Genomic DNA, 24,558 nt, shown 5'->3' on the forward strand with positions numbered 1-24,558 from the left:
TCATTGCCTTATAGAAGCTCAGTTTTAGTAAGTTTTCCAACTTTTGCCAAGAGGGAACTTTAGATATTGGTCCCTAGATTATGTTCACCGTGTTTCATGCAGATCGATCAAACTTCCTAGGAAGAGATCGACTTTAAGTGTTTTTCAAAAAATTCAAAATGGCGGAAAATCTATATAACCGGAAGTTATGGGTTTTTGATGCAAATTTGTTCCTCATGAGGAGAGGCATCTCTGTGCAAATTTTCATGTCTACGACATACGGGGCATGAGATATGCCCATTCAAAGTTTGCAATTTCAATCAGTTGCTATAGCGCCCCCTTTGGCCAATTTCACATGGATTGACCAAGTCAGTGAGGAGAAAAACGTGGAACAGACACAGACGAGAGTTTGTCATTATATAGTAAGATGAACTTAATTCTATTGCAGTGTTCTCAGTGCTGAAACAGAAAATGTACCCATATACTCTGAACAGTCCAATGGGTGCTCTCAGTGTCATCTATAACGTCCTAATTCATTGTCTGTCAAGCAGCTCTAGACTTAATACTTGATGACATTACAAATGTGAGTGTTAGCACTTGATTTGTGAGAGTTGTTCATGTTTACTTACATTTTTGGACTGTCTTAGACCATAGGAAGAAAATGTATGACTCTTGTAAATATGCATAGATCACCTTCAAGTCATTCGTCTTTGCTTTTGTACCTGTTCTGCCGTCAGATTCTTGTCCGGTCCCGTCAAGTATGGGATGAGGAAAGGCTCCAGGGGTTTGACTGTGCTAAAGAATCCATAAATGCACAGCAGAGTAGTGGGATACCTCCAGTCTGCCCTCCACCTCCTCACTGCCTCCATCTTCTGCTGTTATTCTACCGGTCTCAGGTGTGTGCATACGTTCCTTCGCTCTGTCCGTCTTGCCTCCTTGTGGGAAACACTTAAGGCTGTCAAAGTGTCGAGCTTGTTTGGTCAATCAACAACCCGGTCAAAGAGCAACACTACCTTGGTGATGGTCCAGCTCAAGCCGAGATAAACAGGCAGCCAGAAAAATCTCAAGACTTTATCTTTAATACGCTTCACTAAAATCGGTAATAGTTACAGCTTTATTGTGCTGTTAGGTGTCCTCAGTAGATTAATGTAGAGATAACAAAATGAGGTGATATGGAAAACGCCCATGAAGTTTAGTCAGCAAATAAGGTCCGTTGAAAAAAAAGGGTAGCAGGAGCGCTACTGGTGTCCCTCAAACCAATGGTGCTCAAAGAGAGGAAGACTTACTGCCAAAAAAAGAGCTATAAATGATCCAGGTCCAGGCACTCAAGATGGTTTGAAAAATATAAAAGGCCTTTATTTCAACAGGCTAGAAACATTACAAATACACCAACGCGCACCAGCTTGCGCTTTCCTGAGGGTACAGTGACACAGAAACAAATAGAGTAATTATAGTTGTGTTCACCTCAAGTGTGCACAGGTGAGAGTATGCAACATTCTTTTAGCCCTCTAGGGGCCAACAGCAACACAGTAAGTAAATGTAAAAAAGGTCCTCTCACAGGCTGTCAGTCACATAATACCAATATAATCAAACAAAGTGTAACTATATTTTAGGATGACGAAAATGACTGGAAAAAAGATGAGAAGTCAAAGTGCTCATTTAGACCAGGGTGCTTGGTGCCTTTAAGGGCATGGATCCAATATGACTCTCTTTGATTAAGGCGTTTGATTGTATCTCCGCCCCTGGCATCAGAACTGATGACTTCAACACCTAACACTCTTGGGATTATATCACTTCAATGTTGAGCTTCCATATAACGTTTGGCCATTGGATGATTCAAGTTTCCACTACAAATGGCATACCTGTATTAAGCCACTCTGACGGTCAGCCTCCTTTTGGTGACTAAGGGCCATTGTTGTATCAGGCAATAGGATGTTTTAAACTCATTAGAGAACAGTAACACTGTTATTCCTTATCATCAAATGGAACAGTCTCCTACTTATTCAGTATTATCAAGACAATAACAGTTTATTGACCTTCGTCAGAAATGCTCGGAAGAGATCACCTCCACACTCGACTGCTGATCTTTGGTTCCCGTGCTCTCAGGATTGCGTTGATTCACACACGCGGTGTAGGTCCCTCTAATCAGAAAGAGCACTGAGATGACAGCGTAGTAGCTGCCGTAGATGATGAACTGCAGAGAAAGACCTCAGTCATTATCATCAACATTAGTTTAGTCATGCTATGGATTCATCTTCATCAAACCTGTCTGCATGCAACAGTGAATGGTTACCACAAGGTGCTGCTCTCTCCTCACGTTTTAGTGTTTGTCATCTAACAGAGGTCTTAAGCTGCTTACATTCTTGATTCAGAGTGAGCTCACCCTGGTTGTCAGTGCTGAATTACCTGTGCTCTACCATTTAATAAAAGAAGCAATAAATTAATACTAATTATGCACATACCTGTGTCACAATGTCTAGTCCCAGTGCGGCTTCATCAACAACTATGCCCGTTATAATGGTCTGCAGTGAAAGGGCTACAAAAGTGTTTATGCCGAATGTCAAGGCGTAGCACTGCATGGAGAGGTTGGATGCGATCTGAAATCTAAAATGACAAAGTGGGTATAGTTACTCTGAGAGAAGTATGGTATATGCTTAGTCATAGATACTGTATTTATAAGCAATGCAAAATAGAGCTGAAACAATTAGTCGAGCAACAGAAAAGGCATTTACTGTTTTGATGGTCAATAGATAGTTTGGGTAATGTTTAGGGTAAAAATGCCAAACATTTCTTCTTTAATCAGTGTGTTCTACTTTTCTTTGTTTATCATTGCAAATTTAATATTTTAAGGTTATGGATTTTTTGTCAAACAAAAGGAGGAACAAAAGGAATTTTTGTCAAACAAACCTGCAGATTAGTCAATGATGAAAATAATCTGTAATTGCATTCCTAATCCAAAACTACCCTTCTTTGTCTGTAAAGCTTGTTTTACAAAAAAAACAATCAAACAAACAAAACAAAAATACACTTAGGAGTGGGCGATAACCTCCTGAGACCCTGTGTCCTCAAATGAGGACATCACATTTTGGGTTTACTTGACCTTAAACCTCACTCTACTTAATTTAGACCTGTTGTCCTTGTCCGTGGACACTTTTTGTGCCATCTAGTGGCAGTAAGAGCACAGTACACTAATCCACGTAAAAACAAGATGGCAGCCATCTCTGCCAAATCAGTCTGCAGCTGATCCAGACGCAAAAGTGGACAAGGTCCAAAACCTGATCACATTTAATGGTTGAAACTTGTTTATTTATGAATAATAATGTTTGTAGTTTGATACGGCAACATATTTAACCAATTTTAGCGACAGTGATTAAGACACTGTTAAAGGAAGTACTCGTTTGAAGACACTGGGACTTAATTGTTGTCCCAATTAAGGACATCGGGACTTAAATATCATCTCATTTGAGGACATTGGGACTTAATTTATCATTGACACTGTTTAGTTTTTTATACTTATCCGGTCCTACTGATCCCAAATAGCTAGGAGAGATCAAAAGGCATACCAAATAAAGGTTTGGGTCTCAGGAGGATATAGAGAAAATCAAATACCACAATATTTTTGATCAAATACCTAGATATTAATATTGAGACGATACTGTAACATTGACTATTGGTGCTTTCACAAAATATTTGCACAATGAGATTTTTGACAAATAAACTTCAGTAAGGTGGATACAATGACTAAGTGTGTAAAAGACAATTAATAGAACAGTCTGATAAGTTAAAAAGATTAGGTCACTTTACTGCTATAAAGTAGTAATATTCTGTTCCTCCCTCTACTTTTGAAAAACCCACAATAACACTGCAGAATAAAGAATGGAAGATGTTATACTGAAAATTACGTTGTGATGGTGATCAGAAGCATGTAGCAGGACTTGAAGATCACATAACCAGCATAGCATGTCCAGATACTGCTGGTGAACGCCATCAGAAACACAGCACCCGTTCCTACAGCTGAGAACAACCCTAACGCCAGCTCTCCCCACACGGCCCAGGTCACCTTGATGTAGCCCACGGAGAAGGCAGCTGCGGCACCTGGACCATGGAAGAGAAGGATGATGTGATAAATCTGTCATTCTAGTGGACAACACCTCCACTGTGCCTGTGCATCCTTGTTATGATTCATTAAATAACCGTAACAACAGTATCTCTTCCTCTGAATGATGGTACAAACGGCAATGTGGCTTCTATGCACACACACACACACACACACACACACACACACACACACACACCTTTGCTGGTCATCACATCACCTGCCTATTATGATGAACCTCTTTCAGCCGGCTCTTGGAATCAACTATCAGCAATAATCAGAGAATCCATTACCGCCTAACTCTATCTCCTTAATTGAAGCAATTACTCTTCTTCTCATGCTGAGCCAGGTTGAGCGTAAGCCAAGCGGACCATGGTGCTGCTATCCCCTTTCAAAATCAATACACATTTTCCATTTAATCAGGTATCCCATATAACCTGGAACAGCATGGTTGTTTTCTTTTAATTGCAAGTTTTTATAGGTCTGTGTGCCATCAGACATGGAAACTTTTAATAACATTGTTAAATTTTTATTTTGCTCTATATAATGTGGTCGTGCTGCCCTCCCCTGGGTTAATTGAACTCCTGGTTCAATCAGTCATCCCCTGCTTCTGTGAAACTCCAGCTCTTCTGTGAGATAACAGCATCCAAAAGCAACTTTTCACTCCTTCATTAACTGTGCTTTTGTGCACACTATTCTTAGAAAACTCAAATCTGTAGTTCATAAGTGGTTTGTTTCCACTTTGATGTTTTTGGGGCAATATTTATTCGAAGCAGGTGTTGTTCTATATGTCTTTTATTGTCAAAAAAATCACAAGAAAATACCAAAACAAACTATCTGTTTGTCCGTCTTTCAATACTCTCCCTACCCTGTGGCCCTCAGCCCCAAGCTGTGGGTGATGAACACATTATTAATTTCATAAAACATTTTGACAAATATTACTTAAATAGGATTAAATACTGCTTTTAGGAGGGACTAGTGAGTAGGCTATTTAGAATAGCAAGATGGTGTGTGATCACCTTAAAATAAACTACAGTGGGGGCGTTGGTGGCTTAGTGGATAGAGCAGGCGCCCCATGTACTGTACAAGGCTGTTGTCGCAGCGGCACGGGTTCGACTCCAACCCGTGGCCCTTTGCTGCATGTCATTCCCTCTCTCCCCCCTTCACGCTTCACTTTCCTATCAATTAAAGGCAAAAATGCCCCCAAAAATATCTTTAATTCAACATACAATGCACATAACTGTACATATTTTTTATGTTTACTCTAATTCTATTGTTGTTCTATTCTACTGACTCAACTCAACTCAAATTTATTTATAAAGCACATTTAAAACAAAAACCTATGTTGACCAAAGTGCTGTACAAAAGGAATAAAATGCTAAAACACGCATACATAGGGACAACATAACTGAGGTACACAGCTCACACATGTACGTAGAGACACAACACACACAGGCACGGGTCAGGGAGAACCACATCGGGGGACTCAAACGCTAATGAATAAAAGGTAGGTTTTGAGCCTGGACTTAAATGATTCATTGGTGGAGGCAGATCTGATTGGGATGGTGATGCTAGTCCACAGTTTGGAGGCAGACACAGCAAAGGAACAATCACACCTGAGCTTAAGTCTGGACAGGGGACAGCCAGGAGCACCTGGCCGGCTGACCTGAGGGACCTGGGTGTAGAATAAGAGGTTAGAAGGTCTGAGATGTAGGATGGGGCTAGGACGTTAAGGGCCTTGTACACAAACAGGAGAACCTTAAAGTCAATTCTGAACTTTACTGTCGGCCAGTGGAGAGAGGCCAAAACAGGTGTGATGTGGTGTCTCCTCTGGGAACCTGTGAGGAGCCTAGCAGCGGCGTTCTGAACCAGCTGGAGGCGGGAGGACTGACTGATACCAGTGTACAGAGAGATACAGTAGTCTAAACGGGAGGAGATGAGAGCGTGGGTGACTATCTGCACGTCTTTGAGGGAGAGAAATGGCTTGACTTGACTTGGAAATGGTGCGGAGTTGGAAAAAGCTGGCTTTTTCTACTGCATTTATTTGTTTCTCAAATGTATATATTGTAGGTAGATTTTCACACTTACAGCCTCAGCACAGTGACGATACATATTTACACACTGTACATATGTTATTTTCATATTTGATTTCTTAAGTTTTTTAAGGTACAAGGGAACCACAAAATGTATTTTCTCTTGTTATTTATGTACGTTTTTCTCTCTTGCTCACACACATTTACAACCAGTCTTACCTACAAGGGAGCAGGCAGCCTCTACACCTCCGTTATAGATGGATGATGTGGCAGATGGCTCTATATGGTCCCACATAAGCTGGATGTAGTTGAAAACCTGCACGTAGCCAGCTGTGGCCAGAGCCCACCATAGGGACCAGTAGATCAAGTTCCTGCATGGTGTTAATCATTAACACAGATTATAATCATGAGTGTAATTAGAGGGTTCACAGAGTGCTACTATATGAATACATTATAGAGACTAAAAGAAAGTAAAATACATTAAACTATAATACTGGCAAGATGTGCTAAAGGTGTATGCTCAGCAGATCTGCACTCAAAGTGTGATGTGTATTGATAAATAATCAAAAAAAAGGAAAATGCCTGGAAGAATATGACTCCCTGAAGCTTTGCCAAAGTAGACGGCCTGCATTGGCTGCACTTTTCCTGCTGCACCAGCCAGCACTGCCATTATGCTCCATCTTCTCTTTCACTGAGCCAACCTCATCCTTATCCCTCACCGGTTCCTCAATGCCGTCCGCTCCCAGAGCCCCCTCCTGCTGGGACTGTGAGCCCACAGCTGCAGCCTCTTTCCCTTTGAAGAACAGACTCCTCTGGGGCATGGGCAACCAGAAGGAGACGAGAAAAGCCATGCTTACAATCCCCAGAGTGATAGTATTGATGTAGAAGTAGTCCACTCCTGTTTATTAGAGTTCATACTTCATCAGTGCTTGTTCAAATTGCTCAAGACATTTTGTAATAGGAGATATGTGGAGAAAATACAGCTAAACATTACTATCTAATTCTATTCTGTTTATATAGGCTGAGAAGCTCTACCTGCCAGGGAGATCAGCACTTGGCCCAGGCTGGCACCAAGTGTATATCCAGCCAGCATGGCACTGCGCAGGTAACCAGTGGCTCTTTGGTAATGCTCAACTGGAATCACGCTGTAAATGTAGGAGAAGTAGGCCACCTCTGTGGAGGTCACGACAGCATAGTTGACCTGTGGGTGGGATGAAACAGTTTGAAAGAGACTGCAACCTTAATGCAAAACATAATGCAGTCTATCAGACGTTCTTCTTGAGTAATATGCAACAGTACAGCAATACCATATGTCCATTAACAGCAGAATTATAGTCTTATGCAATATCTAAAAAGATATTTTAAATAAACGTGTTTGACAGGACATATAGGTGATGTAACTTTGATTTATTAATTTTTCAGTAGACCTGAAGGAAGACCATAGCAGGCAGACCCGGCACAAAGCAAAGCAGGATGTAGTTGGTGACCAGGAAGAGCCCCTGTATGACAATGAGGGGCTTGTATCTCAGGAAGTCAGTCAGGAGGAAGACTGGGAAAAGGAAGGCGAGGTAGGAGTACGTCCAGATAGGGAACAGATAGTTGGTCACCTGTGGGGAAACAGCAATCCTGATCCAGGCACACTGTTTTGCCTCTTGTCCACAGCATTTTTATCTCGTTGTCAATAAATACAGAAGAGCAGTTGGTCTCAGATAAGAGCTCCTATACAAAACTTGTGTGTCTATGTAAACACATGCAAACATGTATGTGTCTGCCACGCTTACCACTTCTTCAGAGATGTTCTTGTGTGGTCCAATTAGGTATGGTGTGAGGAAGGGCTCTGCTACTCTGCAGTTGGCAAAAAACCCATAGAGTGACAGGACTGCGGTAGGATAAGTCCAGCCGGAGGACTTCAGCTTGGCCCATCTGCCCATGCTTTTACCTCTTCTCCTCTTACGTTTTTATTTCCAGGAGCTCTGCCTGAGCACGTTGGTCTGTATCTGAAGTCTTGACTACCTGGACTATCCCTCAGTTCAATGACCACTTTTGAAGTTATCAGTGCTCATAGTAGCTCGAATATACACACATGATCTTTATGATCTGAGTGTACCTTTGTCAGAGTTTATGAGCAGTAGACTTCAACCTGGTAGGTAGCAGAGGGACGAAGAGGTGATGAAAGTATACTTCCTTCAGTTTTGTTATCAGTGCAAACCTTAAGCCTGTGATACATTTTTTTTTAACAACACAGGAGACAACTCAACAGAGATAAATTAAACTTCTACTGTTAGGCAGAGGCAGGCAAATTGCACCTGGGGATACAATGGCTCCCCCTCTGCAGCATACAGGCAAATATATTTATTAATAGTGAGTCATTATAAAAAATGATTAACCCATTCTCTTACTGTATTAAAGAGTTAACAGCTGTACAAAGCAGAAGGCTATATAACATGTAAAATTCATAGCATTGCTGTTTGTTATTCCTCACTTCACCATGCCTAAAATACTCACAAAAGTCTCAGAAATTCGGTCAACAGCCGAAATGATGCGAGGACTAACATTCTCCTTCTCAGTGCCCCCAGGATGTGAAAATAAAGGAGCAGTAACTAGTATCCTAGCTTGGATATTTGTTTTAACCGACTTGTCATTCAAGTTCTGGAGATGCTCTGTTTATGTTCGTAGTACGCATGCGTAGTGAGTGCACGCGGGCATGTGCCGCGAGTTTGTCGCCATAGCAACGGTTTGTTGAATGGTGGAGTAAAGTGGGTTGAATACATGGCAAAATGAAACTCAAGCGCTTCCTTCTCAGGTATTATCCACCAGGTAATACGGATATTTTAAGTCGTACTAACTGTAACGTTAGTTCCGTTTTCAACTCTGACAACTTTCTGTAGCCTTACTTCGCTGTAACTTTCCACCCCAAAACCATATTGTTGGCTAGCTAAGTTAGCATTATGCTAGCGTATCTAACCGCTGCTCTATTCATTTCAGCCAGCATAAGTGGACTTCCCGGGTTAAATTAATGTTTCTACTTTCAGGTATAGCCTTGGAATACGAGAAAGGAGGATATTTGAAGACCAAATCAATCGACCTGTTGGATCTGACCCCAGAGTGAGTGAGTTGTACCCTACACAGTTACATTAACGGTTACCTAACTAGCTAACAGCACTATGCTTAGCTGATTACACTTTGATGTCATAATATCCTCATATAGGAATGTTCATCTCTCACAAATAATGTCATTTTATCACCAAGCTAGTCAGACACATCTCCATATAGCCCTGTCTGTGACCTCAGAGCACTGTATGAGGTCAGTGAGGTCAGGGTTTATGACCAAACTGCCTGAACCCTTTTGTATGTAGGGTAAAGATGAGATGAGATGATCCATATTCGTCCCACATTGGGGACATTTGCAACATCACAGCAGCAAAGGGATAGTGAAAACAGGAAGCATCAGCAGAAAACAATAAAATACAAAGCAATATATGAATACATAAAGTAAGTAAACTGTACAATAAGAAAGACCAGTACAATAAGCAAACGGTATAAAAACACAAAGCAATATAATAAGGAAGCAGAACATAATAAAGAAAAACATTGAATGACTGATGACTGACTTATGGAAATACTATTTCTAGGGACGCTATTTCTAATGTGATCTACCATCGGTCTGGTTTATGTGGGGGTTTTTTTATGCGTCTGATGCACGTGTGACCTTATTTTAAATGATAAAGCTGTTTAGGGTAACACACTAAAATCAGTTTTACCTTGAGGATAAAGTTAATCAGTTCAGTTCATCTCATATTGGCACTCATGAGTAAACTCTGATGAACAAGAAGAGTAATAGGTAGGTAGGTAGGTAGGTAATTCTTCTTCTTTGCTTATATTTGGGTCGAAGGCAGAGTGAGCATTTCATCACCAACAGTGTCTCATTCATGCATGTTTGTACCTAACATTTGGACCTCTAAGATTTGCTGAATGATTAGTATTTTCAAATTACTGTTATCAGGTCATCTGAAGTGTAAACTTGTGAAAAGAAAATTGTATTTTTCAACCCTGCAGGACAGACCCAGATGAAATGTTGGCAGAAATCAGGCAGTTGGAGCCTCTGATCAGGTCAGAGTCCCAGGCCAATCAGGTCAAACAGCTGATCCTTCGACTGCAGCAGAAACAGGGCCAGCGGGAGGACCACAGGTTCTGTCTCTTCAAGGTTAGACACTGGACTCATACCTACATTACTGATAAATAATAAATAGGTCAACACAGTGACATTTATGCATTCATAGATTTTTTATTACACTGTTTTGATATTCAGGGTCCTAGGGCAGGTTGTAAAATCTAGTGTAGAGCACTCTGTCTTTTGTATCAGTACAAAAATTTTTTTTTTTTTTTTTTTTGGTCAGGTTGATGGACTAAAGGGAACATTGGTGATTTTGTTTATTGTAAAGCTGTTATAGTATATTACACAGGCAATCGAAAACATTTTGGATAATGACCTTCTTTGGCAACCTCAGCTAATTACAGCAATATATTAGTTCCCTGATATTTGCTTTTTGTGAATGTTATTGACTTATGTGGAAAGTTCAGAGTTTGAGTAAAATCAGCCAGTACTCCAAATAGGCACTAGAGAGCAGCAGTGGTTAGGTTACTACGTCCTAAAATGAGAGGCCAAGTAAGCAGCCAAGAGTCTGATAACATATTGACAACAGATTCTTCATGAGTGTCTCATTGTGCTTAAGAATACACAAGATGTAATTGGTATGAGATCAGGGTTGGTTACGTGGCTGGAGGTCTGAGGATATGGATGCTTTCTGTCTTAAACTGGTGAGAGACTCTGCTGTTCTGCATAAGTACAGAAAATCCTTTCACCACTGGTGGGCTGGGAGTGGGAGGTCTTCCAATTACATCAATGCAGAGTAGTTATATGTGGGTATTAAATGGGTAATCTTAAAGATGAATGAAGTAAATAACAATATTGCTTATGAGGGTATATTTTCTAATCTTTCTCTGGTCTTATTTGCAGGAGCTTAAGCCACACATACTGCCGCTGACAAACATTGCCTTTGACAAATCAGGGTCGAGGTAGGTTATCTGCACCACACACAAGTCTGCCAATTTGGAGTTTCATTCTCCATTGTTGTGTTTTTCTTTACTCTTCCCCATGTTGCTGTGCAGGTTTATAACTGCGAGCTACGACAGGACATGCAGAGTTTGGGACACAGCCTCAGGCACAGAGCTACACAAGCTGGAGGGTCACAGAAACGTGGTGTTTGCAGTTGCATTCAACAACCCATATGGGTAATGAGCTGTTTCAGCAAAACTTAAATTGCTAAAACTAATAGCATCTGAGTACATTGCTGTATTGGACTCTCAGTTTATTTTGTTTATTTTTATCTTGCTGAAACTTAGAGACAAGGTTGCCACCGGCTCTTTTGATAAGACCTGCAAACTGTGGTGTGCAGAGACGGGCAAATGTTTTCATACCTTTCGCGGACACATGGCAGAAATAGTATGTATGACAATGTGTTTTAACTGAAAATGATTGGAGTACTGTCTGTGTGTAGTAAATTTTTGCTTCATATGCTATAGGCTACTGTGCATAGTCAGTATTTATGCACATTTCTATGCTGCAGGACAAGGTAAATTGTGTATTTTAATGCTTGTACTGGTATTATGCTCTTGTGCTTAGATGAAAAATAGGTTGGCTAAATCCTTTTTGGCTCTGTAGCAGAATCTAGCACTAGTAACTGTAAAAGAGAGTTCTGTATTGTGTAGATGTGCCTGGCGTTCAACCCCCAGAGTACACTGGTGGCTACAGGCAGCATGGATGCCACTGCCAAGCTGTGGGATGTGGAGACTGGGGAGGAGGTGCACACATTGACTGTGAGTAATCTTCTCTTTACTCACTATATCCCAATGCCTCGCTTGCTCTTTTTTTCTCTTCATGAATAATGCATTGATTCACTTTTCATTCACTTCTAAGAGCAATTATTCCTGGACTGAGTGTGGTTGACCCTGCTGATGGTCAGCACCTTCTCTGCCCCACATATCCGCCCATGATCTGATGGCGAATGAAACTGTAACTCTTTAATAAAGCCGCAGATAACCCATTCTGCGGGGAGTAGTGAGCTCTCTTTGATGTGCAGACTGCACGTGGGTCCATGGTGTGACTGGTTGGTTGGCTGGCTCTGTCTCAGTAAGAAGCAACTCTCTGTAGCTCTCTGTTCTGTCAGTGCTTCACACCAGGAAGAATCAATCATGCTGACAGCAGTCAGTTGAGCGTAGAATCTTAAACACACGCTCATTATTATTATTGTTTTCAAGAACTGAAGAAGCTACTTTTAAAAGGAATACTTCATCAAAAATATTCTGTTTTTGGATTCTTCGTCAATAGTGGAGTCATGCGAGAAAAACAAAGTTTTCTTCATGAATTCAGGGTAACACGAGGTGACTAACTGGTATGCAAATGATCATTTTGTGAGTGAACTAGAGTAAAAGGGGGCAGTGTTTAACAACAACAAACTATATCAAAACCTCTGTTAAACTCTCACACAACCCATGCAGTTTAATCCAAGTCATGGGTTAAGTACTTCCAAAACAAACACAACAAAATGCATTTTCACTAAAACCTTATGATTTAAAACTCTTAAGGATATGAGTAGCACACCTGGGCAAGCGCTTGCATTTGAGCTCTGCTGGTGCATTCCAATGAGCAAAGTTCAAATGCATGCTCTTGCTCAGGTGCGCTACTCCTCCATGCGTAAGACTTGTAAACGGATGTGTTTTAAATAGTAAGGTGTGAAAATGCATGTCTGGAAAGTACTGAGCATAAGACTGAGGAAGTAAGACGTGGATTATACTGCATGAGTTTATTAATGGAGGTTTTGATATAGTTTTGCTGTTATGAAACGCAGAACCCATTTTCCTTCAATTCATCAAGAATCTCCAAGTTTTTTGAGTCTTTGTTCACTGTTGAGGCATGTGAGAAAAAGAAAGTTTTCTTCATGAATTCAGCATAAAAGAGGGTGAGTATTTAATACACAGAGGATCATTTTGTAGGTAAAGTATTCCTTTGAGACTGAAGCCTGTGTGTTATTGTGTCTGATGTGCATTTTCATTTATAGGCGTAGAGAAAGAGCAGGAGTTTATAAGAGAAAAGAAATTCAACAGTGAGGGATAATGCTCTCTTTTTCTGTTCATCCAGGGTCACACTGCAGAGGTCCTCTCTCTGTGTTTTAACTCAGTGGGAAATCAGCTTGTCACAGGCTCCTTTGACCACACTGCTGCTATATGGGACGTTGCGTCAGGAAGGTCAGTATTGTAATGCATGCATCAATCTCTGCATGCGTGTCATCATTTATACTGTACAGTGCATACATGAGTGCACAGCTGCCTCATTCCTGCTCTTTCTGTTTTTCTCAGACGTGTCCACACTCTAATAGGTCACAGGGGGGAAATCAGTAACGTTCAGTTCAGCTGGGACGGCTCCCTCATAGTCACAGGCTCCATGGACAAAACCTGCAAGGTAAACTAACATCAGCCTCAAACCTGCGAGTGTGTGTGTGTTTTATTTAACTCTAATAAAATGCTTTTTTGCCAAAATACAGACTGAAATTATATTATCAATAGTTTGTTATTCATTTAACATCTCTAACAATTTCCAATCAATGTGTGAGATGGATGGCTCTTGTCATTCATAATCACCCTCCTCCATTTCCCACTCCCCGTCTCTCCCTACCTCCTGTCTCTAAGGTCTCCATCATTTAAAGCAGAAAAATTGAATCCTAATATCTTAATTATGCCAAGATGAGTCATACTCTAAAGAATTATCCACCTCACTGCATTCCTCCAGGGGAGATAGTTAAAGTAAAGCCACTTAATACAGCTACAGCTGCGTGCAAGTACATTTTATGAGACTGTGTACGTGTTTCTTCACATGTATGTGTCCTAGTTTTTGAACTTTATGTGCTTTCCTGCCTGTGTCTTTCATCTGTTGTGCCACTCAGGGTTTTGTGTTGTGTGTATGTGTTTGCAGTTGTGGGAAGCAGTCAGTGGGAGGTGTGTGGCCACTCTAATTGGACACAAAGAAGAGGTGCTGGATGTGTGTTTTGATTTAAGTGGTCAGCTCATTGCTTCTGCCTCTGCTGATGGTGAGATTAATTTGCTGAAACTTAACATTACTAGTAAAGTATTTATACTAGTATAAATACTACACGTGCTAGTATAGCACCTTCATTCAATCATTCATTTTCCATAACCGCTTATCCTAGCTGATGTTGGGCAAGAAAATGAACTTAAGGTACTATACTAGTACCGTTAAGTTCATTTTTTTATTCAGAATTTCATATTTTTACACATTTCCACTTTTTCCTCACTCTCTTGTTTTTGATTACATGTCTGAGGTTTACTTTAAGATTGCAAAAGACTGCCATACATCCTCCATATTTTTTACCTGTTGTGTATATTCTGGTTTCCCGAGGCCCAAATGCAACAAATTCCACATTTTGACATGTAAAAAAAGTTCTGTACATGTACACTAACAACACTGCCTGTCACTGTCTCTGTCAGGTACAGCGCGACTGTTCAGTGTAACCACAGATCAGTGTCTTGTGACTCTAGAGGGCCATGATGGAGAGATCTCTAAGGTAAGCCACTGGACCCATAATGGCTTCTCTGCCATTGCCCATGTAAAGTCATTTTATGTCACCATGGAAAGCCAACGTTTCATCTCATTTGCAGGTTAGCTGTTGTTTTGAGTTTTTTTTTTTATTAGTCTCTTTTTAATATTCTGCAACTATGAATATATGCCATAGGATTATAAAGCAGTAAGTGTGTCCCTCTAAGGCTATCAAAAGCCATAAAGTAAAAGTTTCATGGTTAAAAAAAACACCTTTCCTAATGTTTTAGCTTTTCATGGTGGAGCAGAGTAGCATCTAGGCTCTTTATATACTTTAATCAGAATTGTGATTATGGCAAGGAAACAGCACATTTACTTCCTGTGAACATTTGATAACAAACATGGCAACAGGAAATAAAATTTGACCTATTAAAGTATTACACCATTATCTCACAGACTTGTTTGGGAATATTATTATAACTGGCCACTGGGCGCAACCAGTAGTTTGCAGATGCACCACCCGGCACCTTGCATGTATAAATGAGCTTGTGATTTTGTTTTAACAATAACTCTCAGGGTGGCACAGTGGTAGAGTGGTTAGCATTGTCGCTTCACAGCAAGAGGGTTACTGGTTTGAACCCCAGGGTGGGGGAGCCCTTCTGTGCGGAGTTTGCATTTTCTACCCATGTCAGCGTGGGTTTTCTCCACCTGTACTCCAGCTTCCTCCCACAGTCCAAAGACATGCAGGTTAACTGGTGACTCTAAACTGTAGGTGTGAATGTGAGCATGAATGGTTGTCTGTCTCTATGTGTCAGCCCTGTGATAGTCTGGTGACCTGTTCAGAATGTACCCTGTCTCTTGCCCAGTGTCAGCTGGGATAGGCTCCAGCACACCATGCACCCCAACAGGATAAGCAGTTACGGAAAATAAATGAACTCTCAGTGTCTAGCTACAGCTCTCCTGGCCAGTGCTGTAAATAGGATATTTGCCTCTCCTTGCCTTGTTAACATGGGATAAAGCATGATGCTGAAGTAGAGGGACAGGAGTTCAGGCTTCAGGCTGTTTTGTGCTCACTGTGTCACATGGTAAACTAACTCTGCAAGTAGGACACAGGACTGTAGTGATGCTTCTGTTAATCTGGCTAATTACTCTCAAGCTTTTAAAAGAGATGTTTTTATGGTAGAGCTCAGTGGGAAATTACAAATACCACCTGTCATCCCTGACCATAAGCTGGTGTTGTTAGCCTTTGAACTCAGCACCAATTGTTGCACCCATGCCATCACATGTAATCACACATCCTCAAACAGAACGTACACAGGTATAACATTATCTGGTATTAGCTGAGTCCAACAAACACATGTGCAGGCAGAAGATGTGTTCTAACTCTGCATTGACCTTGTATTTAAATGGGAATGATTTTACCTGCTTACCACTTTCCAGGTTCCTTGTTCTGTGTGAGTGTGTGTGTGTGTGTGTCCGTCCTGCAGGTTCTGGCTCAGAGGGTCTCCATGCATGAGGGGCTTAGAAGTTACCTCTGTTTACAGAAACATCAGGCAGTCAGTAATAAGTAGGCTGGATGGAGGATCATTTCAGAGGATTATGACACTAATCTCTCTCTAACAGGGCACCTCTCCCCCTCCCCTCCATGCCTCTTAACCATGAGCAGGTTTTGTTTTCATTGGTCTATCCCTCTATTTCAGCGTCTTGCTTTGTATGCTTTTACTTTTATTCTCTCATTATATCTTAGGTCCTCCTCTTGTTAATTCACCTTGCTGCCTTTTCCTAGGAAAAATAAATGATGGACTGTTTATTGATTGACTGACTCTAAATTCCTGGATTCAAGTTTCTGTCCACTTTATTCCTAGCTCCCATGATACCTTGCATAAATTATGGGTGCAGCTTCTGGGGTTGAACCAAAACCGGCGATTTCCAGTGGTAACAGTTTGTTTACAGTACTCTATTCTTCTTTCCAAGAGCAATTTGGAAATAAAACGTGGAACACACCCTCTGTTATAGCTCAAACTGGATTATGTGATCATACCTCTGCCATCTCTGACAGCCATCTCAAAGCAACTGAGCACGCTAGCAATTAGCTTGCCTTGCTCCATTAAAATATTGTTGACTTTAACATGGCCTGAGCTAGCTTAAGGTAAACATCTAATCCTCTAAAGATGATTTATGATGACTTATTAAGAGATACTAACACATTCGGCAAACATTTGACATAATTCAGTATTAACTGTAGCTTAATGTAAAGTGAATAAATGTGATGTTTCCCAGCTAATCCTCCACTCATCTGCGTTAATGACGCAGTTTACAGGTTTTGTTAACTTCTGATTTATTAAAAACTGTTCTGAGCAAAGCATGGTGCTGAATTTAGCAGACTTCAGTTATAGTAATATAAAGTAGTGGTAAAAGAAATAACTTTTAGCATTCATTTTTTTTATATGATAAAGGAAGTACTGTAAATCAGTAACACATTCTCAGCCCTAATGACCAAATACATATTTCAAGGTATGTTGCTGAGTTTATTTTACAACGAGCAATTTTCTAATGTAGGTTGAGAATGAAGTCAGACGGGGAAAGACGGTGATATCATGTACTGACGTTGAGTGACGGACCTGTCAGTCTACGTGTCATTCTCTTCTGCAAATTCTGATTCAATACTTTTTCCTCTATGTCTCGTGAAACTCTTGTGGTTTTATTTCTCATATCAATGTTACCTTTGGCAACAGGAGCAATCCCTTTTCGTTCTCAACACTCAGTTGCTGAAGACAAAAATTTAGCTTAGACTGGTTGCTACAGACACAGACAGTGTAACAGGTACCAAAGCTCCGCAAAGACATTTTAGAAAATGCTAAGTTAACATTAGTTAAATATTTGTTAAAAAATAAATCAGTATTTGCTGAGCTGAAGGCAGATTACTTTTGAAAAGAACCAGTGTTGGAAGTTAGCCACCAAGCGTAGCCACTGGGACTGAACACAGACAGACAGTCTATGGGACTAACTAGCTTACTGGTACTTCCACTATCTCACTGGAAGTTGCACCCATAATAATTTCTACAGTAGTGCCCTCAGGAATAAGGTGGATACTGATTCTAAAAATAGCATTTCATGTCAGGAATGTTATAAAACATTTTGTTTTAAAAAATTTCATCCTTGCTGGGAGAATTCTTCATATTTAAAACACACACCATAGCTTTCTTCTTGCACTTAACTCAGACCAAAATGTCAAGTCTGCACAGAGGATTTTTCTCAGTCCAAATGCCACATTGTAGTCAAACTGTTGGAGCACATTTACAGTACTGCACAAGATGGCTGAGTAAGTGTATGACCTTGTAGGAAGTTATTTGTGCTCCTAAAATTGTTTAAATTGCTGATGAGGCCATTTTAATGCAATTTAAGTTTTAATTTAGAGATTTTATTCAGAAGATGCGTCAAATGTCTCAACGCAACACCAACGCAGATTCTACAAAAGAAAACAGGGGAGATCAACTGGTCATCTTTTAAAAAGGATAATGACTCCTCAAGGCGGTTGTGCCAAAGATCATGGTACCTTAGTTTGCATAGCATCCATCAACATCACATTTAAAAATCAGTTTCACTGTTTTGACTTTTGAGTGTACATGATTTTGTAACTTCTGCAGGAAATGAGGTTAGAATTAGTATGTTATATGGAATTGGGACACAGCTTTAGTCTTGTTTATTTATACCTCTTTCCTGTCATTTCCTGTTTCCTGATTTCTTCTCTCATCTCTGTCCATTTTAAACTGTTTCCTTTCCATCTCTGTTCCCATCATAGCTTCCACTTTCATCTTCTTCCTCTGGTCTTTTATCTTTGTCAGCTTCTTCTCTCGTCAGTTTCTATTTCCTGTCTGGGGTCACTCCTTGGTGCTCAGTTTGGAGTTTAATAAAAACACACTTTACTTTCATGGCCATCTTGAGCCAGCTTCATTTAATCATCGCTTCCTTCACCTCACAATGGGGATAGGAAACCATTCAGGGAACGATAAACCCGGGCTTTAACACAATCAGCCTCAGACATGATTTTTATAATACACTACTGGAAAAACTCCTCGCTAAGTAGCGCCACTGGTGCCTTTATCCTCCTTAAGTATTTAAAGTTGAATGACCTCTGTGGAGTATTGTTGCTGATGTGGTAAACGTGTTCTGAGCTCACTCATTTTCCTCTCCCTCTTTGTCATTTCAACCTCGTCTGGCATAATCTCTTATTCAGCACTCTCTCTTGCTTACTCTGTCACTCATGTAGCACCACACACACACACCACACACACACACACACACACACACACACACACACACACACACCTCTGAATAAGACTAACTCTGCTGCCTCTCTTGGTAGATCTGTTTCAGCCCACAGGGCAGCAGGATCCTGACTGCCAGCTCAGACAAGACAGCTCGTCTGTGGGATGTTAAGTCTGGAGTCTGCCTACAAGTCCTAGAGGGGCACACCGACGAGATCTTCTCCTGCGTCTTCAACTATGAGGGCGACACTATCATTACAGGTACGCACTCACACACACACTCACACGTCCCACATCTGACAGCCACGCACTGTTAAAACATAGCCTCAGGCAGCGAACGAGCTGCTCCTCGCCAACCGTCACAAATGCTTAATTGCACATTATAGATGAAAAGTATGCAGCTGTGTCCTTCTGTGCAGCCACCTGTTTTTGTTTGTGCTCTCCTGCAGGAAGCAAGGATAACACATGCCGGATCTGGCACTGACCCCTCCCTCGACCCTGAACAGGCTCAGACTGGCAGATGCACGCTCACAACAATCAGTTTGACCCACTGTTAATCTTTGTAATTGTGGAATACCCACTGAATTCTCGACATCTGTGTAAGGTCAAAGTGCCATTGCAATTCATAGTCACTTGATTATGTAATTGTTTCTCTGATGTTCCTGCTGTAACTTGTTCCCTGACTGTACTAAATTTGTACTGGGTTGTACCAGTAGACCTACACTTGTATTTACTGTGGCGTTAACAGCATGAGAATTTTGCTCATAAAAATGTCATGAAGTAATTGGAACTTTTCAACTTTTGGAGCAGTTTGACAATTTGGGACATTTGCTTGGACAAAGCCAGGAGGCGCTTGGCTTAGTTTAGCATAAAGACTGGATCAAAAATATGCCCTCCAGCCCCTCTAAAGTTATTAACACGCCAGATATTGACAGTACATAACTCCCAATTTGACCACAACACTTCTGTTTGTGTTGAGAATTAAACAAAATCAGCTATGTGGATTTTTAAACTTAAGACAAAGCCAGGCTACAGTAGCTGTGTCCCCCTGCCTTGAGTTTTTATGTGAGATTAAGATGATTATCTTCTGGCAGTAGCTTCCTAGTTAATACACAGACATAAGAGTGGTCTCATGCTTCTTTTATAACGCTTGGCAAGACAATAAGGAAGCATATTTCCCAAAATGTCGACTAGCTCTTTTAGTAACTGTGAGCTAGACTTGGCTGTTTGAGCTGTAAACATACCAAATGTTATGTTAACTCATATTCATACATGGGCATTACCAGAAATGTTTGCCCATGTTTCATCCTACCTAACAAAAGGTATCTTTACTTTTGTTCCCACTGCCTTTGTACGTTTCTGTTATGTTTACTTAGCAGTATTATCTGAAAGCACAATAAAATATTGAATGTTTATTCAGTAGCTTTGGATTATATTCTCACTGCATCTGCGACAAGCTTTTGGGGAAACCAGGCAACAGGATGTAATGCTGATCTGGATAAATTTGTCTTGTCTGCTGAATGTGACTAATGATCAAGAGTCCTTGTATTTCACATCACAGAAATTTATTGATGTCAAAAGATAAATACATTCAGTTCTATTGTGACAGAGTTTACAGCTGAATCGTGTGCTTTTTTTCCTAATGCTGATGTAACACTAGAGTACCACTAAGTATAGAAATAAAACAGACCAAATTCACGTACAAATTCAACATTACAAACCTTACTCTGTCTTCCTGACATAGTAAAAGCTAAAGAGAGCAGTCCACTACTCCAAGGTGCAGCAGTTCCAAATCTACAGTATATACAGTACAGCTATCCAAAATAATCAGTTCTCAAGTAACATGAACGAGATAACATACGTACTTAAAACTGAATTTCAAGGTCACGACAGAGGTGGTATGTTGGCCGATGAACACAACAAAGAGATGGGCGCTTTGCTTACCTTAAGCAAATGTGCACTTCTAAGTGGCTATCAGAAGAAAGTGAAAGAGTTTTTTTCTGGGCTTCAGTTTCAACAGCCTCTTTTACAAGATAGTTTTGATACAAAAGTTTTGAGCATGTTGAGTTGTGGGAAGGATTTAACCTGATTTTCCTATCTTCTATTGGTTCTTTGCTTCATATGTATTCATTTAAAATAAATAAATAAACACATTATTTCTTTGTGAGATTCTGTAAATATATATATATGTATAATTATATATTCTGGAGCAGTTAAAACCTGCTGACTATAATCTCTTGAAGGCTAGTTCATTCCCATCAGGAACGTCTAGCTCTGTGTTTGTGTCTCACTAGAGACGTGAATCTGAAAACAAAAACATGCTTTTATTAAAGGGAGACTGGTCCATTCATGGCTGTGAGCAGACAAACACAATGTCCATGGACAGACTGAGGTGTATGAAATTCTCAAGTATGCCGATCGCGTTGTGCTCTCAGCTTGCAGTAGGAGACACTTGGTGTGATGAGACAAGATCAGGCAAACAGGAAAATGTTAGAAGTGTGACAGAGTGAGGAGTGTCTTTTTGTTTGCAATATGAGGAGGCTACAGGGCCCTACAGGGTCTCCAGCAGCCAATCGAACAGGCTGGACAGAGAGCGGCCCTCCTCTTCCTCTTTCTCATGAAGCTTACAGAACTGGACCACAGCGCTGAACAAGTCTGCAATCCGCCACGCCTTTTGAGACATCAGGTGGACCACCCTCTGGAACTGAGAGAAGACACACATGTAATGAATGCAACTATATATACACACATGGTCATCAACCTCAGCACTTTTTTCCTCACGGTAAAATGTACAGTATGAATTATTGTCTCCTACAGGATCCCAATAAATAGCTGAAATCCTGAAGATATATTTCCTACCTATTAAGACCATTTTAATAAAGTTTAAGACTTCATCACCACTTTGAATTCTCATGAAAAAGTATGCAATAAATATGAAAAAGGGGCAAACAAAACTCCAACACTGACCCAAAATAATCACATGAACACCTTTAAAACACTCAAGACCATGGGATTTATTAGAATTAAAACAAGCAACAAAACAACAAAAATCCCACAGTGAGAGGCAGCAGGACCAGCAGTCTCCGCACCAGAGCCTCTGTCCTTTGCTGCTGGCACGACTCTTTATACCACCTCCTCCATGCCAGGTGCGCTGCACCTCGTTAACTAATGCAGCACACCTGCTCAGTTCTACAAGGGAGGGAGAAGGGACAGCAGCACAGAACACATACACAGCCGTAACACCATAGTATCTATGACTTTTTTAAAAAAATACTATACTATGACTTTTTTTTAACATACAATACTATGACTTTTTTTAATGAACCATGCTCTGACTTTTTTTCATTTTTATGACATACTATACTATGTTTTTTGTTTTTTTTACACATACCATACTGTGACTTTTTAACACACTATACTATGGCTTTTTTTTAACATACTATACTATAACTTTTTCTACCGTACTATACTATGACTATTTTTTAATGTACTATACTATGCCTTTTTTTTTAATATACTATACTATGACTTTTTTTAACATACTATACAATGTTTTTTTTAACATACTATACTGTGACTTTTTTATAACACTATACTTTAACTTTTTTAATGTACTATACTAAGACGTTTTTTTTTAACATATTATACTATGCCTTTTTTTTAACATACTATACTATGACTTTTTTTAACATACTATACTATGAGTTTTTTAACATACTATACTATGACTTTTTTTTAACATACTATACTATGACTTTTTTTTAACATACTATACTATGACTTTTTAACATACTATACTTGACTTTTTTTAACATACTATACTATGACTTTTTTAACATACTATACTTGACTTTTTAACATACTGTACTTGACTTTTTTTAACATACTATACTATGACTTTTTTAACATACTATACTTTTTTAACATACTATACTATGACTTTTTTTTAACATACTATACTTGACTTTTTAACATACTATACTATGACTTTTTAATTACCATATTATAAAATGACTTATTTTTTTTTAATTTTTATGATATACTACACTATGACTTTTTTTTAACATACTATACTATGGCTTTTTTAACATACTATACTGTGACTTGTTTAACATACTATACTATGACTTTTTTTTTAGCATACTATACTTGACTTTTTAACATACTATACTATGAATTTTTTAACATACTATACTATGACTTTTTAACATACTATACTTGACTTTTTAACATACTATACTTGACTTTTTAACATACTATACTATCACTTTTTTTAACATACTATAGTATGACTTTTTAACATACTATACTTGACTTTTTTTTTTACTATACTATGACTTTTTTTAACATACTATACTTGACTTTTAAACATACTATACTATCACTTTGTAATTACCATACTATAAAATTTAAAAAAAATGTTTTTAATTTTTATGATATACTACACCATGACTATTTTTGTAACATACTATACTATGAGGGGTTTTTTTTTTTTTTTTTTTTTTTACCATACTTTACTGACTTTTTTCATTTTTTTGACAGACTAAACTATGACTTTTTTTTTAGCATACTATACTATGGCTTTTTTAACATACTATACTGTGACTTTTTTTTTTTTAACATACTTTACTATGACTTTTCTTAACATACTATACTATGACTTTTTTTTTAGCATACAACACTATTACTTTTTTTTAACATACTATACTATGACTTTTTAAGCACACTATAGTATTACTTTTTTAACATACTATACTATGACCTTTTTTTTTTAGCATACAACACTATTACTTTTTTTTAACATACTATACTATGACTTTTTTAGCACACTATAGTTTTACTTTTTTAACATACTATACTATGACTTTTTTTTAACATACTGTACTGATTTTTTTTAACATATTATACTGTGACTTTTTTCATTTTTATGACATATTATACTATGACTTTTTAAAAAAAAAAAAAAAAAACCTATACTGTGACTTTTTTTTAACATACTTTACTATGACTTTATAACAAACTATACTATGATTTTGTTTAACATACTATACTATGACTTTTTTAACATACTATGCTATGACTTTTTTTAACATACTATAATGTGACTTTTTTTAAACATACTTTAGTATTACTTTTTTTTAAAAAAAAGTCATTTTAACATACTATACTATGACTTTTTAATATGTTAAAAAGAGTCATTGTATAGTTTGTCAATAAAATTTAAAAAAAAGTTACAGGATAGTATTAAAAAACAGTATTAGTACATAAAAAAAGTCATAAGTTAAAATTTTTAAAAAAAAGTCTTACTTTACTATGCCAATAAAATAAAAATGTCATAGTATAATGTCTATACTATATACTATAACTATATACATTAGTCCATACCCATTGGTAGCTTTGTCACCTTCTACCTATGCCAATCCTCAATGCCTATGTGCAGTTTCACATAGATTGACCACGTCAGTGAGTAGAAAAACATGGGACAGACAGAATGACTGACTGACAGAATGACACACTGACAGTTTCTGTGATTATGTACAGCATACCATACCATGACTTAGTCATACCAAA

General features: G+C 39.0%; 4 protein-coding genes across 8 annotated transcripts in view; 1 reads left to right on the plus strand and 3 right to left on the minus strand.

Annotated features, from left to right (window-relative positions):
* Nucleotides 1-875, minus strand: part of slc19a3a (solute carrier family 19 member 3a) — a 3,887-nt gene extending 3,012 nt beyond the window's left edge. Inside the window, exon 1 of the mRNA XM_050069122.1 lies at nucleotides 702-875. Coding sequence (XP_049925079.1) covers nucleotides 702-848 — 147 coding nt within the window. The 5' untranslated portion in view covers nucleotides 849-875. The remainder of the gene's footprint in view (nucleotides 1-701) is intronic.
* A 451-nt stretch (nucleotides 876-1,326) lies between these two features.
* On the minus strand, nucleotides 1,327-8,689 carry slc19a3b (solute carrier family 19 member 3b). Its single transcript, XM_050069591.1, has 9 exons — nucleotides 8,614-8,689; nucleotides 7,890-8,248; nucleotides 7,536-7,715; nucleotides 7,144-7,309; nucleotides 6,691-7,006; nucleotides 6,328-6,479; nucleotides 3,882-4,074; nucleotides 2,442-2,583; nucleotides 1,327-2,173 (listed from the first exon to the last, which is right to left on the minus strand). Exons 2-9 carry the CDS (start codon nucleotides 8,037-8,039, stop codon nucleotides 2,021-2,023), a joined length of 1,452 nt encoding a protein of 483 aa, XP_049925548.1. The 5' UTR covers nucleotides 8,040-8,248; nucleotides 8,614-8,689; the 3' UTR covers nucleotides 1,327-2,020.
* A 137-nt stretch (nucleotides 8,690-8,826) lies between these two features.
* Nucleotides 8,827-21,499, plus strand: daw1 (dynein assembly factor with WDR repeat domains 1). Of its 4 annotated transcripts, none has more exons than XM_050072644.1 (13): nucleotides 8,827-8,925; nucleotides 9,141-9,213; nucleotides 10,165-10,312; nucleotides 11,126-11,184; nucleotides 11,278-11,400; nucleotides 11,512-11,611; nucleotides 11,878-11,985; nucleotides 13,307-13,413; nucleotides 13,525-13,627; nucleotides 14,138-14,252; nucleotides 14,671-14,747; nucleotides 19,086-19,248; nucleotides 19,437-21,499. In XM_050072644.1, exons 1-13 carry the CDS (start codon nucleotides 8,886-8,888, stop codon nucleotides 19,469-19,471), a joined length of 1,251 nt encoding a protein of 416 aa, XP_049928601.1. In that variant the 5' UTR covers nucleotides 8,827-8,885; the 3' UTR covers nucleotides 19,472-21,499. The 4 variants fall into 4 exon arrangements, with proteins under 4 accessions (XP_049928601.1, XP_049928609.1, XP_049928617.1 ...); XM_050072652.1 differs by having other exon boundaries at nucleotides 8,847-8,911; nucleotides 19,437-21,143; XM_050072660.1 differs by having other exon boundaries at nucleotides 8,867-8,925; nucleotides 9,141-9,217; nucleotides 19,437-21,149.
* Nucleotides 21,500-21,537: 38 nt separating this feature from the next.
* Nucleotides 21,538-24,558, minus strand: part of sphkap (SPHK1 interactor, AKAP domain containing) — a 158,876-nt gene continuing 155,855 nt past the window's right edge. For both annotated transcript variants that reach the window (XM_050072623.1, XM_050072632.1), the window contains one exon: nucleotides 21,538-21,691. In XM_050072623.1, the coding sequence (XP_049928580.1) occupies nucleotides 21,539-21,691 (153 nt within the window). In that variant the 3' untranslated portion in view covers nucleotide 21,538. The remainder of the gene's footprint in view (nucleotides 21,692-24,558) is intronic.

The sequence above is a fragment of the Epinephelus moara genome, chromosome 2, assembly GCF_006386435.1.
Source record: "Epinephelus moara isolate mb chromosome 2, YSFRI_EMoa_1.0, whole genome shotgun sequence".
NCBI classification, from domain to species: domain Eukaryota; kingdom Metazoa; phylum Chordata; class Actinopteri; order Perciformes; family Serranidae; genus Epinephelus; species Epinephelus moara.

Coding starts and splice junctions, on each gene's coding strand:
- slc19a3b (XM_050069591.1), bottom strand. CDS start 8,039: ATGGGCAGATGGGCCAAGCTGAAGTCCTCCGGCTGGACTTATCCTACC. Junction 7,310..7,535: donor CTGCTATGGTCTTCCTTCAG/GTCTACTGAAAA, acceptor TCCCACCCACAG/GTCAACTATGCTGTCGTGAC. Junction 4,075..6,327: donor GGCTGCCTGCTCCCTTGTAG/GTAAGACTGGTT, acceptor TCCATGGTCCAG/GTGCCGCAGCTGCCTTCTCC.
- daw1 (XM_050072644.1), top strand. CDS start 8,886: ATGAAACTCAAGCGCTTCCTTCTCAGGTATTATCCACCAG. Junction 9,214..10,164: donor CTGTTGGATCTGACCCCAGA/GTGAGTGAGTTG, acceptor TCAACCCTGCAG/GACAGACCCAGATGAAATGT. Junction 11,612..11,877: donor GCGGACACATGGCAGAAATA/GTATGTATGACA, acceptor TGTATTGTGTAG/ATGTGCCTGGCGTTCAACCC.